General features: G+C 43.3%; 1 protein-coding gene across 3 annotated transcripts in view; it reads right to left on the reverse strand.

Moving 5' to 3' along the window:
- The window catches only part of SIPA1L2 (signal induced proliferation associated 1 like 2), a 250,339-nt gene that overhangs the window by 68,996 nt on the left and 163,042 nt on the right, over window positions 1–18,301 (reverse strand). For all 3 annotated transcript variants that reach the window (XM_066383247.1, XM_066383264.1, XM_066383256.1), the window contains exons 7-9: window positions 17,057–17,214; window positions 11,163–11,739; window positions 7,571–7,845 (exon numbers count right to left, since the gene is read on the reverse strand). In XM_066383247.1, coding sequence (XP_066239344.1) covers window positions 7,571–7,845; window positions 11,163–11,739; window positions 17,057–17,214 — 1,010 coding nt within the window. The remainder of the gene's footprint in view (window positions 1–7,570; window positions 7,846–11,162; window positions 11,740–17,056; window positions 17,215–18,301) is intronic.

Raw genomic sequence — 18,301 nt, forward strand, 5'->3', positions numbered from 1 at the left:
GAGAATGTTCTGAACAATATTTTGTAGAAACTCAGAACAATAAATGTGGTTCAGTTACTTTGAGAACCTAAGTTCTCTCATTTCCTCAGGGCCCATAAGACAATTATCAGATATAACTAATTTTTCTTATCCATGCAAATAAATTCGAACTCTAGTCTAAAACCTCACTTTAGTCTAGATTTACATACACACACGTGCCAATCTAACAGAAGTGAGTTCCCCTTCGTATTTTGACTTCCATGTCCTACTCTGTTTACTTTAGGGAGTTGAAGTGTCCGGCGACAGGCAGAAAAATAGCAGACAAGAACATAAAGTTTCAGTTTTATAGAACGATGAGAGAACCACAATTTAGATTCATGACACCAGGGGATAATTTCCATTGTTTTGCATTATATAGAAAAATACGTCATGCCAACAGAGTATGAAAAAATCTCACAAAACAGATGCACCCCAGCAAGGAATTTCATTTCCATTTTTATTGGCCATATTTACTAAATCACTCACATTGCATAACAACTCATACATAATTCCGATCAGTTGCTATGTCCTTTAAATCAGTCTTTTAAGTTGGTTTGCTTTCCCTAAGATGACACTGAGAGAATGTCAGTCACCTTTGAAGACTGGGGGTTGGGCCACACCATTCCCCAAAGCCAAGGTTAATTAAGCGGCTTCAGCAACTATCCATCTTGGCACAGAGACTGTCTGCTGGGAAGATGCCCACCTCCCTCAAACTTCATCTCCATTTGAAGAGCGTTATTCTCAAATTGCCTCTCATCACTCATTCCCCATCCATGAATCCACTCCATATCCAATCCCAGCACGAAATCACTTAATAAGCGTCCCCCAGGGGGATCCTTCCTGATTGGTGTTCTCTGGAACTCCACAAGGAAATCAAAAAATGATTCTGCCTTCCTTTCAAGCTGAAGGACAGCTGAATTATCATCAACCTGGGGCTTGAGAACAAGACTTCAAAATGTAGGCTAGCTTTTGATTCAATGTAAATACTTCCCCAAAAAAAGACTTCATTTTTTTTTTAATCCAGCAGCTTCTGAGTCCTAACCCAACAACTGACCCTTGGACAACCAGGAGGAAGTTTATTAAATGACAGGCCTCGCCCACTGTTGACAGGAGCAGATGGGCTCCGAGGTGAATTATTCTCCCTGATACCCTGTTGGACAAAAATCAAGCTGATAAATGGCAGAAATGAACTGAAGCATTTTTACTCTATTATTCACAATGTTTACGAAGAATAAAATATCTTACAATTCATTAATTGGACCATTTTGGTAGTCCTTACATCTCTTAAATTAAAGACAACTTAAAAAATTACACACACACACACACACACACACACACACACACACACGTCCATGTAAATAAATGTTTTCTTCTTGCCCCCTCCCTGACAAGCACAAATAGCCAATTTGTGAAAAAAGACAGACTAATTTTCCATGCCACAAGTCAGACATGTATTTTACTTTGAGGGCTTGTTGGGCAGATAAAATATATTATGCTCACTTTGTTAAAGATGGCACTGCCCAAGTGGAGGCCGTTGCCCAGGTGATATTAATGTGTGTCTCTGTGGGCTGTGGGCAGGCAGAATCCTTGTAGCCTGGGGCTTGGTTTTGGGATTAAGCCTTTCTCACCTTTTTTGATGTGGGGTGGTACAATCCCATCATGCCCCAGATAAGTGACTTTGTATTAGAGACTTCCTCCCTATTTTGTATATTGAATTAAAAGTTTGGATTTCTACACTATAAAATAGGGGCAGAACGGGAGCTTGCCCTCTCGGTTCCTGAGATTATCATTAGAGGAGAGAGCAGAGAAAGGCCACATGGAAGAGGCCAGGAGAAGCAGCCAAGATGGCAGAGTGTTGAGTGAGAAGCCAGTTAGTGCAGAGTTTGTGCAGGGAGAAGGAAGGAGATGGGGAACAGAGGTGAATAAGTCTGGTGAGCTAGAAACCTTTGATTGTAGAAAACTTGGATAAGTCAGTAGCTTTGTGAGCACTGAATGTGAGTGGGTTTTGGAGCCCAGTATGTGTTTTTACTTGCCTGCCGGGTGCAAGCTAGGATTAAAGCTAATGGCCCACCAGTTCTTGGCTCCATTGTTTCTTTACAGACTGTCCAAATCCAATGCGAACCTGCATGGGCCAGGCGGTTGTGATGGTGGCCTTGGCCACTGGCTTTACAGGGCTATATTTGTATATTTTGCTATAGGACTGATGGTCCTAAGCAATGTCTCATTTAAAAGGTTTGTATTTTAAATTTTAAAATGAGTGAAATACTACTCATTTTCCATTCAAGGCCCTCCTCTACAGTTTAAAGAAAAAATTCTAACAATGCAGAGGGCTTGTTGGTCAAATAAGTTTGTAAATATGATATATATGTTTGCTCGCTTATAGTTTGCATCGGGTGTGGGTGTGGGGGGGTGGGCTGTAGGCCGGCCAGGCCGTTATAGCCTAAGGCTTAGTTTTAAGACTAAGCTTTTTCCCACACCCTTGACTGATTGCATGATGTGGGTGGTGCACTCTCATGAGGAATCCCATTATGCCTCAGATAACTGACTTTGTATCAGAGACTTCCTTGTTTGTATATTGGATTAAAGGTTTTGATTTCTATACTATAAAGTGGGGCAGACTTTCTATACAGCAAGTGGGGCTTGCTCTCTTGTTCCTGCTATCACCATTGCAGGGGCCTCCCCGATCCCTTGCCCCCTATGGGAAAAGCAAGTTTTCTGCTTTTCCCTTGTCTTCTCTTGTGGCTTGCCTGTCTTGGTGAGACAACAATAAAAAGAATGGCCCACCATCCTCCAACTCTGCCATTTCTTTACCGTCTGCCCGAATCCGATGGGAACCTGCATGTGAATGGCCATCAGGCGGCTCCTGGCCTTACAGGGCTGAACTTGCTTGGAGCACTTGCAGGGCAGTTGGAAGCCAAGCTCTGTGATCCCCAGGGTACCCTCTCGCTATGGGGCTTCCTGACACCCCACTGTTATCAGGCACCCAGCAGTCCGGCCACAGCATGAATCCCAAACTAACAAAAATATGGATTTAAAAATTTACAAATCAAATTCACAGAACTTTGAAAGACTGAATTGAATTCGTGCTAGGCTTAAAACCTTCCAGACTTGCAGAACTGTGGACTTGAAGAAATGTGCCAGTTCTGGAGGGTGATGACCAGGCAAATAGCTAAACCTTATCCTGGCTGAAATTAAAATATATGAAACACTTATTCTAGATTAATCAAGAAAGAAATCTTTATCTTCAGGGAATAACATTATGAGACTCCTGGGAAACAAAGGCAAAATCTCTAAATATCTTGAATAATTTTAATAAGAGAATTTGTATTTAACACAAAGACACAATTATGCACTGACCGAGGCATTAAATATATTCTTGGGTAAAAAAATAAAATAACAGCCAAAACTTTTAAATGGTAGTTTTTGTTTGCTTTAGCTAAAAATATTCAATATTTCTTAGGAAATTCTATTTTGAAAATAATAACTATGTTTTAAATACCAAACATAATGATAACTTTACCATTTTTATTAACCAGATCTCCCGAAAGCTTTCAACATGTCTTACTTTAGGCCAAAACTAAAAATAGTAGGAAAATGATTTAACCGAAAGGGAGAGCACTGGAACATTTTTGTCTAATTCCATGGTAGTAATCAACCTCTAAGACAGACGAAAGGACTTTATTTTTTAATATAAGATTTACAAATCTTTAACTCTACCAAAGGAAAAAGTCTTACCATATAAAAACATTTCTAATAACTGGCTTAAATTTTATTTTAAAAGACTTCCACTTACACAATATTTGAGCTTCAAAGGTCTCAAGAATTTGCCTTCTATTATTTCCAAAGTCTCATGTAAACTTTTTTTTACCTTATTTCATTTTTTTATTGATTGGTTTTAGAGAGAGGGAGAGAGAACATTCATTTGTTGTTCTACTTACTTGTGTACTCACTGACCAGAGATCAAACCTACAAACTTGGCTCTGAGATAACTGGCCCGGGGCCTCAAGCTCTTCAAAAAATAATTTTTTATAAATGATTGATTTTAGAGAGACAGAGAGAGGAAGGGGGAGAGTGAGAGCATTCATTTGTTGTTCCACTCAGTTGTACATTCATTGTTCTCTTCCCATATGTGTCCTGACTGGGGTGTTTTGGGATGACGCTCTAACTAACTGAGAATGGCCAGGGCCCCAAGTCTCATTTTTAATAAAAGTGCTTGTCTCCGTGTTGGTTTGTAAATATATATTTGTAAATAAGTTTGTAAATATAATATATATGTTTGCTTGCTTATAGTTTGCACTCGGTGTAGGGGACAGGCTATAAGCAAGCAGGGTCGTTATAGCCTAAGGCTTAGTTGTTTTTTGTGGGTTTTTTTTAACTTTTTTTTTTAATTTATTTTTTACAGAGACAGAGAGTGAGTGAGTCAGAGAGAGGGACAGACAGGGACAGACAGACAGAAACGGAGAGAGATGAGAAGCATCAATCATTTGTTTTTCATTGCGCGTTGCGACACCTTAGTTGTTCATTGATTGCTTTCTCATATGTGCCTTGACTGCGGGCCTTCAGCAGACCGAGTAACCCCTTGCTGGAGCCAGTGACCTTGGGTTCAAGCTAGTGGGCTTTTTGCTCAAACCAGATGAGCCCGCGTTTAAGCTGGCAACCTCAGTGTCTCGAACCTGGGTCCTCTGCATCCCAGTCTGATGCTCTATCCACTGCGCCACTGCCTGGTCAGGCCCTAAGGCTTAGTTTTAAAACTAAGCCTTTTCCCCCCTAAGTGACTTTGTATCAGAGACTTCCTTGTTTGTATATTGGATTAAAGGTTTTGATTTCTACACTATAAAATGGGGCAGAGGAGAGCAGAAAAAGGCCATGTAGGGGAGAGGAGAAACAGCCAAGATGGTGGAGTGCTGAAGGAAAAGCCAGTTTGTGCAGAGTTTTTGCAGGGAGAAGGAGATGGGGAACAGAGGTGAATAAGGCTAGTGAGGTAGAAACCTTTGATTCTAGGAAACTCGGCTAAGTCAGTGGCTTTGGGAGCCCTGAATGGAAAGGGAAGTGTTTTCCCTCTGTGTGTATTTCTTGCCCGCTGGGTGCAAGCTAGGATTAAAGGTAATGGCCCACCAGTTCTTGGCTCTGTTGTTTCATTACCGTCTGTCCGAATCAAATGCGAACCTGCACGGGCCACGCGGCTGTGATGGTGGCCGTGGCTACTGGATTTACACTCTGATTTCTTTGTCCTTATGCCATATATGTAAGGACATAGGAAGCAAATGGTTTTAATGGGACAGAATCTGACAAGGCAACAGCAGCCTCTCGGATATCCCGACACAAAGCTGCCACTGGGAAGAGCAATTTCAGCTCCTCAAACCTCTATTTGTAAACCTATTGAGCAGACACAGAGTCTAGGGCACAGGAAGGAAGGCAGGCAGGAAAGGAGCAAATGGTAAGATAGCTAACAGAAACAAACTTTCACAACACTGCATGTGAATTAGGGACCCTACAGTGATCATTGAGAGCAGAGCTATCTAATACAGCAGCCACCAGCCACGAGTAACTATTGGGGTACAGAATGAGCTATTTCAAGATGTGCCTCTGTGGTATGCAGAATGATTTGAAAGAAGGGCAACCTTGGCCTGAGACACAAGAGAAACTTCTGCCCCTCCCTTTAACTGCCCAGAAGAGCTTGGATCAGGGGCCTTGCCCATAATAAGAGGTTAGAAATAACCTCTTTAACCTGTCCTCTATAGGGCAAGGCAACCTTCTATTTACTAAATATCTGTTCTCATAATCCCACAATGAACTTGGAAGCCCCCCAGGCACCTTACCACATCCCTAGCTCAGGATGTCTTATATACCTCAATCCCCCTTCTGTCTCCGAACCTCTAGTGCAAGTGGGACCTCTGACTCATGTATGCGGGGTTCTCATACATATGTATGTATTAAACGTGGTTATTTTCCTGTTCCTCATCTGTCTCCTGCCTATGTGATTATCAGAACAGCTAGAAGAACCCCGAGGGTAGAAGAAAGTTTGTTCCTCTCCTACATGGGTAATTAAACCTTAATAAACTAAAATGAAAACGTTATCTCCTCAGTCACACTAGCCGCATTCCAATTGTGCAACAGTCAAGTGTGGCTCATGGCTATGTTGTGGACAGTCCAGAGAAGGGAAATATCATCGCAGGAGGTGCTGGGGGTAGTGCTGGTATCACAGGGGGAGGGCAGGAGATGGGAGAAAGCAGAAGTTCAGAAGGTGCAAATGGTTTCATTATCTTTGAAGAAGAACTTCTTGCAGAGCACGAAAAAAATTCATATGAAAGTCTTAATGTATTTTTAAGTAAAATGGGGGTGCCAATGATACCAGGTGCTATTTAATCCTCATCTTATTTCATTGTCGAAAGAACAGTAGGAGGCGGGCAGTACTATACTCCCCATCTTACAGAAAAGATATGAGGCTTGGAGACCGTACGCATGGTCCAGGGTCACAGCTGAGGCCTGGGTTCCAAGCACATGTCACCTCTCCAGAGCCAGAGCTCTCCTGGCAACTGGAGGAATTTTCGGGATGGAGACAGAACATGCTCTGGACACTAGACACCGCAGCACAAAGATGGCTAGAGCCGGGTGGATGGCCTGATCTGAATTAGCATACTGTCTCCTGTTGGCCTGTATGTTCTTTTTTTTTTTTTAAATAAAACTTTTTTTATTTGTTTATTTTATTTATTCATTTTTAGAGAGGAGAGAGAGACAGAGAGGGAGAGAGAGGAAAGAGAGACAGAGAGAGAGAGAGAAGGGGGGAGGAGCTGGAAGCATCAACTCCCATATGTGCCTTGACCAGGCAAGCCCAGGGTTTCGAACCGGTGACCTCAGCATTTCCAGGTCGACGCTTTATCCACTGCGCCACCACAGGTCAGGCCAGCCTGTATGTTCTTGATGTTGAGTGGAATCTGTCAACAATGGGATGGTACCACTTTTTAACTTCAGTCTTGTCACTACTGAATTTTCCAAGGGTGGCCACTTCTCATGTTTCTCACAACAGCTTATCAGAATGTCCCCAGCCAGTTCAACTACATGCAGCAGTCCCCACACCAAGTATGTCTGATGTTCCAGATATACAGGTTTTGATCTCTTAAATACCCTGTTAGTAATCAATGACTTCCTGTTAGGGGAAGAACCCTAACAGTGCACAGAGAAGTACTGAATTTGCCCACAGCTGAGCTGATAGAGATATTTCCTCTGAGACAGTCTTATTGGTCGAGGTGAACCAAGCAGCTGCTCTGTGACTTAGTGTATAATATCTCAGCATTTATGTGGTCAACGTCCCGTTCAATTGCTTAGAAAATGACAATTTACCACGTATTAAACACTAAGAATTTTTTAGGGCTAAGAACTTTTTAAATCAAGGGCTAAGAACTTTTTAAATCAATCTGATGGTTGATATCCAAGCAACTTTGGTCAAGGCCGCCCGGAGCACATTTTCTGAGGCCCTGCAGGAGCAGTTAGGACAGTACCTGTTACGCAAGCCAAAGGAGATAATTATTACTTAGGCTCTGCTGTGCCTTACCTCCGGGGTGAGCCATCGTCGTGGGGCTGGATGATGACCACCTTCACAGTCACAGACGTCCTCAGCAGGTCGATCATCTGTTCGTGCGTCAGAGTGGCCACGGCCACTTTGCAGATCTCCACGAGGCGGCTCCCCTGGCGAAGGCCAGCCTTCCAGGCAAAGCCGAAAGGTTCCACGTCAGCAACGATTCCTTCAAAATTCACGTGGAAGCCAAGCTGGCCCAGCCCATTTCTTCTTAGGGTCATTTCCACAGTCTCGCAGCCTCTGGTCACTATCTAAGGGGACAGGAGACTGTCAGAGATGTTGCTGTGGATTCTTCATGTCAGATGTGCACACACAGGCCCCTATGCCCACTCCTGTGCCTCAACCTCACAGCCCTTTCCTTGAACTATCCAAGTGACAAAGGCACCTTTCAATCCAGACTTTATCATGGCGTCAGGCATAAAAATATATTTATATACAAGTTAATAGTGGTTTCCTTCTTCAAAGGCAAATCCATTCCTGATCCAGATGTGTTGCTTGCTCTCCTGACCTAGAGTTTGTGGACTTAAGATGGGCTCCGATAATCCCCCCTTTTCTTATGTCAACTGACTTGTACTGTTCCAGATGGGATGTACCAATGAAAAAAGACTCTTTCAAAACCATTACAAGTTTCACCTGTCAAACATTACAACCTACCAGACAACTTCATTCAATTTCAGAATGGCCCAGGGTACCTAGACTAACTCTGAGCAACCTTCCTCCAGGATGGGCCACAGTAGAAGTCAGAAGGTCAGGGAAAGCCACCAGTGCTCACTATGCACCAGCCCTGCAGACACCTGCTCTGGCTTCTAGGACCCCTCTCTGGTGGACTGATTGCCCTTGCTTGCCTGGGTGATGGGGAAGATTCGGCTCTAATGTGGTCGGCCAACTGGGCTCATTGGCATCTGCTACCAGGGCAGTGTGCAGGCTGTGCCCCTCCATTGGGCCACCCCTTGGGACCCATGGGCGAGCCCAACTGCAGGAGCTCCCAGGCTGCCATTCCTTTTCCAAGAGCACAGTGTACAGCCGCGTCACTGAAAGGACCATGGAAGAAGGGGGTCTGCACCCCACTCGGTGCACCAACAATTAATGCCACCCTCAAATGTGCTTCCTGAAAATAGCTTCCATGCACAGGAAGAAAAACACGAGTTCATTAAATATCACTTGGGTATGGCATGACTGTGGGAAATTTGAAGTTGGGTGGTTTCATACCTATATCCTCAAAGCACAGAGCTAAAGTATGAAGTTTCAGTGTAATCAATGCCCCATTTCCATAACACATGCTCCAACACGCAGATTCCAATTTAACCTTGACTGCAGGTACAGAGGTGGGACTGGGACTGGTTCAGTGTCTCACCACTGTGTCTGCGGTTTCCATGGTGACTACCAAGGGGCACACATCACCATCACCTCCTCACAGACAAGATGTCAGTTTGGAGAAAGGACCTCTGGTCTTACTTAGTTACTGAGGAAATTTTGAAAGACTTAAGTTTCCAAAGTTATGACTTGATTAATTTAAAACTGTTGAAAAAGTACTTTTGTAATATGTACAAGCTGAATAAATTGTTCTATCACTTTTTCAGCCTTGTTTCAACTAAGCCCCCCTTACCAAAGACAACACATGACATGTGTCCTGCCTTCTTTCCAAGAGTAATGTAATTTCCAGTCAGAGTTCAACATCCATCTGTCAGAGTCAAGTGTGTTCTACACATCCTGTCTCCTCTCCTGGCTTCCCACCCACCTGCCACCTCCCTCACTCTGCTGTTTTGCTATTTCTTGCTTCTTGACATTCAGAGGCTGGAGGGGCCCATTCTCCATTTGTTTGGGGTTCCTCACGTCTTCACATGAGCTCAAATATACATGAAAAAAGTGGCCTCCTATATACGCATCCAGGACTGGCTACATCATTTGTGTGGCCTGGGCCAAAATGAAAATGCAGGGCACCAAAGTAAAAAATTATTCAGAATTTTACGATGGCAGCAGAAGAGGACTGAACTGCGCCTGGACCCTTCTGAGAGTAGTCCCTGTGTAAGCGCACAGGTAACACACCCAGGAAACTGGCCCTGCCCCTGTCCCTCAGTCCCTTCCTGTCTTTACCTGCAGACACCTCTCTTTTCACTTCCCACCACAGAAAGCACACTGAGCTTTGATCTGTTGAATAGCACTCATTCCCAGCATGGCCACAGGACTGCACAGTCCCCTTCCTTTACATTTCTGTTGCTACTGTCCTGCACCAAACTTAGGTTCCAATCCCGCAATTCTTTGGGGGATTTTTTCCAGATATCTCCTGCTGCAAGTCATCCTAGTCACAGAACATATCTCCTCAAATACATTCCAAACATCAGGCACTCAAGTCACATTAGCAATCAGGAAAGTGTTAGGATGGGCTGCACGGAACAGCGACTGGACACCTGTTCTGGCCTCTACGTCCTATCTATGGGATGTGCATTTTGGTGGCTGGCGAAGTGGCATTTGCTTGTGTTGTATTTTTGGAAGCACAGATTATGGTGGCTTGGCAGATCTCCTAAAAATAAGTACTTGTAATATTCCCAAAGGCACAGTGAGTCCCGAGGCTCCAGAGGGCACTCAATTCTCCAGATAGATAAACTAATCAGTACTCCATCATCCCCAAATCACATCGAGGTCTGCACACACACAGCCAATAATACTGCTGAACACGCTGATGCTTTTTTCTGTAAACAGTGTCTGCAAATAATGAAATTATCTCTCCAGGGCCAGCAGACACCTGTTTGAGTGTATTGTCTGTTATATATGATTTCCAATAACAAAGGGAGATTTGTATTTGGTGGGAGGACAGGGGCAGGAATTATTTCTCTATTTTTCATGATCCTTTTCTAGTTAATGAAATATACATCCCCTTGGGGACCAATTTACACATGAGCAATTCTTTTGCCAAAACATGTTTTGTTCTTGTACTTGATTTATTCTCATCACTCTACTGGATATACTAAAACTAAAACCTGTATCTTCCTTTGTTAAAATTGGGAGAAGACACAACAACTAAGACCACGGACATCACTTAGGGTTTTTGTATGAAAGAAAACATTTTTAGAAAATCTTTTATGACTTATTTTTGTGTGTGTGTGTCTAACTTAATTGGTAATTCTATAAAACTGCCTTAAGAAATGGAAGACAAACAGTATATTTACCTTGGCAACCTAAACAAAAATACGCACTGTATAAACGTGCTCAGAGTTGAAATTGCAAAGAGGACTGACCTGTTCATATAGTCAACGGCAATCCAAGCAGGCAAACTACAGGTATCTAGATGATTCTTCCGTATTCCCTTCAAGTGCTACAAAAATACATCCTGATACTCCCTTTTGTAAGCTGGCTTTACTTTTCCCTTCCAATCAATTTGTAACAGGGGCTGCTCTACCATCCATGTGCTCAGCAACAACACAGAATTAACAACTGAGCTCTGTCTCCATACGAAACAGTGATTCATTCCCTCGGTGCCACAATCACTGTGGAACTTCCAGAGTGAAAGTCAACAGGAATCTAGGACTGAAGACCTAAGGACGGTGGGAAACACAAAACCGGTACTTACTCCCAATCGCTGCACAATTTCCTTTACATCTTCAGCAAAGTTATCCACTGAGGACAGAAGGATGCACTCTCCTCTTTCATAAAACACTTTGATGCTCATTAATCCAGAGGTCCACCCAATGATGTCCCTGCAGGAACAGTTAAAGACCACGTTCTTGGAATCCTTTTCAATCAACATGATGAACTCATTGGAAATCCCAAGCAGGCATTCAATGTCAGCGGACTGGCCAAAGTCGCGTGCTACCACATGCCACATGATGGCCCCAATGCTGAACAGATGAGCATCCTTCCTCGGCTTGACTTTCTCCTTTTTCTTTGCACCCAGTGTGATGAAGCTGAACTTCACAGAGGTGTCCACCGTAGCAGTTGTGACAAAGTTCTCTGCCAGGTCTTTCAAGTACTCTTGCCTCGTTCGAGTGGCCATTGCTCGGAACTTCTCTGATTTATGGGCTGCGTTCTCTGCATTGATTACTTTGGCTAAAAGGAAGTCCCGAAATACAGCTGACTTTGGAAACGTTACACCTTTGGGAATTGGTGGACCAAACGGTGGCACATCTTTTGATCTGGAAACTCCAACACTGAAGAAAAGAGAGAAACAGGATGAGCTATGAAGCCATAACACTCACCTTCAGAAATCTGACACACTTTGAACATAGCCGTCTACTATGTAGTATCTGGTTATCCTAATGTCTGGATACCAAGTTTGTATTTATTTCTTTGTATTTAAGAAAACTTTTCAAATTTAGTAGATAAAGGGGTGGTATGGGCTGAGCTATGCCCCCTCAAAATTTGTATGTTGAAGTCCCAACCCCAGTGGCTGGGAATGTGACTATGTTTGGAGATGGGGGTCTTTAAAGAGATGATTAAGTCAAAATAAGGCCATAAGGGTGGGCTCTAATCCAATCTGATTCATGTCCTTGTAAAAGATCTAGACACTCAGGCACCAGGGATGCACCTGCACAGAGAACAGATCACTTGCAGGCACAGGAAGAGAACATCACCCTGCAAGCTAAGGAGACAGGCTGTGGGAAACACCAAGACTCCCAGCAACCTGAGCTGGGTAATTCCAGACCCCAAAACTGTGAGAAATAAGTGTCTGTTGCTAAAACAACCAAACCTCTGGTAGTTGTCATGGCTACCTCAGCTGACTAAGACAGGGGGTAATGGATCTACAGTGGAACAGGACATGCTGAGTTTCAGATGGTGCCAGGCTGGTACCTAACTCTAGGGCTTGTCATTACTGAGAACAAGAGTGACACTTCTAACAGAAGTGACGTTAGCCCCAGTGGCTGACTGGGATGTCACTAGCACTAGACACTGTGGTCATACTTATAGCGCTTAAATTTTGAAGTGTCACTTTTTAAAGGAAATAATCACATTTTGAAAATCTAAATGAAAGATTTATGGGAATAATTTTAAAAGTTTCTAGGAACTGAAAAAACCAAATGTATAGTAAATCTAACAACCATTTTGATATATCAAAAGCAATGAAGCTCCCCTACATCAGACGGTTCAGTCATTTCAAATCCATTTTGAATAAGAGAAACTAGAAAGAGTTAATTAACAAATTAACAAATAAAAGATTGGAGTGAGTCAGCAAATGAATGAATCCCACAGCATCACAGTGTCTGCACCGCGACTGCAGACCAGTGATCTGCACTAACCCACACCTGCCCAGGCTGGTAGTCTCTGTGTTGGGATAAACGAAAGACGCAATTGAGGCTTCACTTTCTTCACTGTAGGATATCCTGAAGGAGACGAATTAAGGTATGAAAACATTCTGTCCAAATTTGTTGTCAGGTGTGAATTCATTTCCTAGAATGTGATGAGCTACCACGGGTCCCCCCAAACTTTTTACACAGGGGGCCAGTTCACTGTCCCTCAGACCGTTGGAGGGCCGCCACATACAGTGCTCCTCTCACTGATACCAGTGAAAGAGGTGCCCTTTCTGGAAGTGCAGTGGGGGCTGAATAAATGGCCTCAGGGGGTCGCATGCGGCCCGAAGGCTGTAGTTTGGGGACGCCTGCATAGTCCCCAGCTAGCCCTCGGTATTGTTTTCACCTGTACACGCTGCAGTAGAGTAATCACTTTCTGTGAACAGAGCAGCAAGATGGAAGACTGGATGGAGAAGGGGCTTAGTCAGCATGAAAGTACTACCCTAATATCTAACGGGAACCCCGTCCACAGGTGTGATACATGCCTGCTTGACACACGGTAGTCCTGTGCATCTGAGATCCAAGCAGAGCGGCAGAACTCGGGCATGGCTGTGCCATGGCTGCTGTGATACTCTGGGGACGAGGACAATGACAGAGCCCTCCTTATAGAATTCACTTGACCCCTAATTCTTTCTAGCAGAGTTGAGGTCAGAAAAAATATTCTTTTGGTTGATTTCAATAATTCCCAATAGGTGAAAACAAGAATAATCTTCAGAATTAATTTCAACCTGAGAACTTGGTAATGTGTTGATGACTTATGATGTCAGACTTTCCCCAAAAAGCAACTCAGATGTGCTTTCCAGGGCCCCCGCTGGAACTGTAGCTCCAACCAGCCCCAAGAGACTAAGCTAATTACTTAATCCTCCAGTCCCTCAGTTTCCGCATCTGTAAAATGGAAGTTAAAACAGCGCCATCCTTAAAAGCTCACTGTGAGGATTTAACAAAATAATGCATAGAAAGCTATTATTATCCAAACTTTTTATTATGTCACAATTATTTTAATCATTGAGTTAACATTATCATTTAATTTTTGTCAGGAGGGGCCAAATATTTACTTTTCTAAAATGGAAGTCATCCTTCTTTGTAGATATCTCTTCACTTTGAAATGACAGCTACCAAGCCCATGTAGCAAGGAGTTTACTTACTCAGTTACAAAGGGATACATACAGTTAGCAAGGAGTTTATCTTGGAAAGTACAAGAACACATCATACATCTCTCCAACTTAGCTCTGCAATGGCTGTAACTTTTAAAATGAAAGAATCTTCAAAAAGAAACAGGTGATAGTTGTGTTTGCTTTTTTCAATATTAGGCTAAAATCAGGTTATATGGAGCTTTGGCATGTTGTCTGCTCATTTCTCTCTTGTTCAAGTAGACTCAGCTTTACTTGGTGAGGATCCCACATCCATGGGGAGCACTGGAAACCACCTGTGCCAGGAGGAAGTAGCTCTTCCACACTCACTGGGCAGCAGTTTCCATCAGAGGAGGCCACCACACCCCACCAGCCCGTCTGGACTACGAACCTGCACTAAATAGCCCTGCAGGTCCCCAGCAGCCAGACTCCCTGCCTCAACATCTGCACAAAGCTCACAAGAGAAACGGTGTTCCTACGGGTCACCTGAGTGGTATGCGACCCACCCAGTCTCCTTGAACCACATCCGTGGATTAAGGCATCACAATTTAGAAAACAGGAGACCTAGACTATATTTTATCATTTCCTTGGAAATTATTCTAATGAATTTGTTTTGCCATTGGTGAAACTTTGAGGAACAGCATTTAAACAGATCTATAAGATATTTTCAGAAAATTTGGACACTGGAACCTTTTCCACGTGACAGAGTGAATATGGCTGCATAAAATATTAGGGAATTTTGACTTGGCTATGGTAGTCCAGAAGATTAGCACTGAGGAATACTCATGAAGTTTTCAGCATGACCAACAGAAATGTTTTATGAAGTCATTCCAAAAACATGAGGCACCATATTGACTTTATGTCTGAGCCTCATTGGTCAATGGTCATTTAGTGATAGCAATGCGGGTTCTTAAAATCCAATAAATCCATCTGAGTGATCTGCATGGGCCACCTTCCATCACAATGCAATCCACTCTGCTTATAAGTAAGAGCTAAATCTACACCAAAACATTCTTCCCCAGTATTTCAATTAAAACCAGAAAATAAAAATAAATGACTATTACCTGTACTTATCTTTAGAATTTTTGGTGCTAATGAACTCCCTCATGATATAAGCATAAACTAAAGATAGAAAGTAATTTAAAATACTTGATTTGACCTAAAAATAGCAGTCAATAAAGTGACCCCAAATACAACACAGCCCTAGGCTTAAGTTTCCACACCATTAGGAAGGTTTATTTAAAATTATTCTTCAAAATTACCATTATTAGGGTGAGATCTTGGAAGAATAAGCCAATTTACCATGTTTGCACCAACATTATCTATTTAAGATAAATGTTTATACAGAATAGATATCACACCTTTTTTTTAGCATTAGTGAGTGGTCTGTGCATCAGATCAGTGGTCCTTTACTTGGACATGTATAAAAATCATCACTGGAGGAAAACAAGCAGACACCCAGGACTGTTGCATTGGAATACTGTACAGCGTGACCAGAACTCGCTGAATTTAACAAGTGGTGGGGCCACATACAGGCTAAGAACTACAGGTTTACAGACTGTGTTCTTTTAAGAGGGGTTGGGCATTGGCTGGAAATGTCAACTGGCAACATCTAACATACAGACTGGTTTCTGTGCCTTCAGGAGGGCACACTTTGGTGTTCACAGGCTCCCCCTCACTCTCATGCCCACCTGTGTGCCTCACCCAGGCCCTGATGGCAGTGAACTGGCAATGACTGTGTTAAGATTATAAAGGAAATAATCTTTGATGAGTGCCAGGGATGCTAACCATTGTTCTCCATAACTTCTGCTATTTATTCTTCATAACTATACACTGAAGTAGGTACTATTATCCCATGTTTAAGAGAAGAAATTGGCCTGACCAGTCATGGCGCAGTGGATTAAGTGTCAGCCCAGGACACTGAGGACTCCAGTTCAAAACCTTGAGGTCTCTGGCTAGAGGGTGGGATTGTAGGCTCAAGCCCAAAGATCACTGGCTTGAGCCCAAAGTCACTAACTTAAACCCAAAGTCACTGGCTTGAGCAAGGGGTCACTGGCTCAGCTTGAGACCCCTGTCAAGGCATGTATGAGAAACAATCAATGAACAACTAAAATGAAGCAACTAGCCTGACCTGTGGTGGCGCAGTGATAAAGCGTCGACCTGGAACTCTGAGGTCGCTGGTTCGAAACCCTGGGCTTGCCTGGTCAAGGCACATATGGAAGTTGATGCTTCCTGCTCCCCCCCCTTCTCTCTCTCTGTCTCTCTCTCTCTTCTCTCTCTCTCCTTTCTAAAATGAATAAATAAAATAAAAACAAAAAATAAAATAAAATAAAATGAAGCAACTACAAGTTGATGCTTCTCATCTCTGTCCTCTCCTCACCTCTAAAGAGAGAGAGAGAGAGAGAGAGAGAGAGAGAGAGAGAATTAAATGCTCCAAAAAATAAGTGATACAAATCACCTACCTCATCCTCGGGTCAAAGACCACCCTTTTACCGAAACCTGACATAAGCTCTTTCAGCGGCTGGTGTTTCTAAGTAGGAAAGAAGAGAAGCAGGCCCTGTTGGAAACAGCCCTGGAACCTGCAGTCATGGATGGCCATTCAAAACCACCGAGGCAGTGCCAGCTCCTTGGCTCAGCAGACTGTGGAGTGAGTGCTTCCGGAGTTGGGATGAGAAGCAATTTTACCACTACGACAATTTCTTCTGCTCAAGAAGGTCTGAAAGGGCCACACAGTCCACCTCCAGGTGGACTGTTCTCCGGCTGGGAACATTTAAAGTGATGGTTCCAGCAGGGGCTGGACAAAGTTTTTAAGGGGCAAAGAGAGGATATGTATAATTTATAATTCTGAATTGCTAGGCATTTCATTTTTTCAAAAATGGGAAGAAGGCAATTATTTCTTACAGAAAGTACGGGGTAAAGACAGTGGAAAATATAATTAGAACAGAAAGATAATTATGAGGTTAAACATAAATTGGAAACGGAAAACTATCTGGGGAAAGGTTCTGCTGAAATAAACCCCGGGAGTGAGAAATCAGGAACAGCTGACTCACCTGTAACACATGTTTTCGGTGCATGGATTATGCACTCGGACTATGACAAAGACGTGTTGAAAGTGGGACCGGATGCTCTTTGGAGTAAAAGGGAGTGCTCCGGGCTCTTGGAAGACAATGGTTACAATGTCATTTCCGATGTGCCTTTTCCTCAGAAGCTGCAGTGAAGACAGGGAATACACAGACATACACAGAGTCACAAACAAGGTTTTCTGTAAAAACAGCATATGTAAATACATACTATTCACTCAACTTTCAATGGAAAGAAGTTTAGCAAAGTAGTCCTCCCCAGAAGCCAGTGCCCCTAAGAGTGCCTAGAAAAGCCTATGCCCAAGTTTATCTCCTTCAACTTGCATTCTCTCTCCTTTATTTTTTTACCCTAAAATAATAGTACCTTAGAGCTCAAAATGCTTTAAGAAATTTTATAGTTTAAGTTCTTTAACCTGCAAGGAGGAGACAGAGGCCAGGAGAGGGTGGAGATTTGTCAAAAGCCCTGCACTGTGGCATGAGGGGCCTGGCACCATGTGCTCCCACAGTGGCGTACATGTCTGCAACAGAAATACAAACTACTGCTATTTTGGTGGCGAATACAGAAAAACTAGTTAACTGAAAATTGGTATTTTAAATGTAATTCAGAATCATAATATTCCATCAGATTGAACAGCTGGAAGACCCAATGGCATGTACTTTGATAAATTATACACGTGGCAGGAAAGAAGGAACCCCAGAGTAGTGACATTTTAATATTAAGCATCTTTATTCTGATGTTCCTTTTACCAAGAATGCCCCCTGCCCCCACGTTTCTCCCACTCAGGTGCTTGTTTTGTTTGTTTTTTAAAGTGAGAGGAGGTGAGAGAGAGAGAGAGCCTGCATCCACCAGGGATCCATCCAACAACCCCTGTCTGGGGCCAATTGTCTGCTCATCTGGGGCCCATGGTCACAACTGAGCTATTTTTTACCTTCTGAGGCAGAGGCTCCACGGAGCCATCCTCAGTGTCTGGGCCTGGTGCATTCGAACCAATCAAGCCATGGCTGTGGAACTGGGGGAGGGGGGGGGGGGAGAGAGAGAGAGAGAGAAGGGGGAGGGGGGAGGGATGGAGAAATAGATTGTTGCTTCTCCTGTGTGCCTTGACCGGGACTCAAACCAGCCCTTCCATATGCCAATTTGATGCTCTACCAGTGAGCTAACCAGCAAGGGCCAGACACTCAGGTTTCTGCTTAGATATTATCTCCCCTACAATGAAC

Source organism: Saccopteryx leptura, chromosome 1 (genome assembly GCF_036850995.1).
Source record: "Saccopteryx leptura isolate mSacLep1 chromosome 1, mSacLep1_pri_phased_curated, whole genome shotgun sequence".
Taxonomy (NCBI): domain Eukaryota; kingdom Metazoa; phylum Chordata; class Mammalia; order Chiroptera; family Emballonuridae; genus Saccopteryx; species Saccopteryx leptura.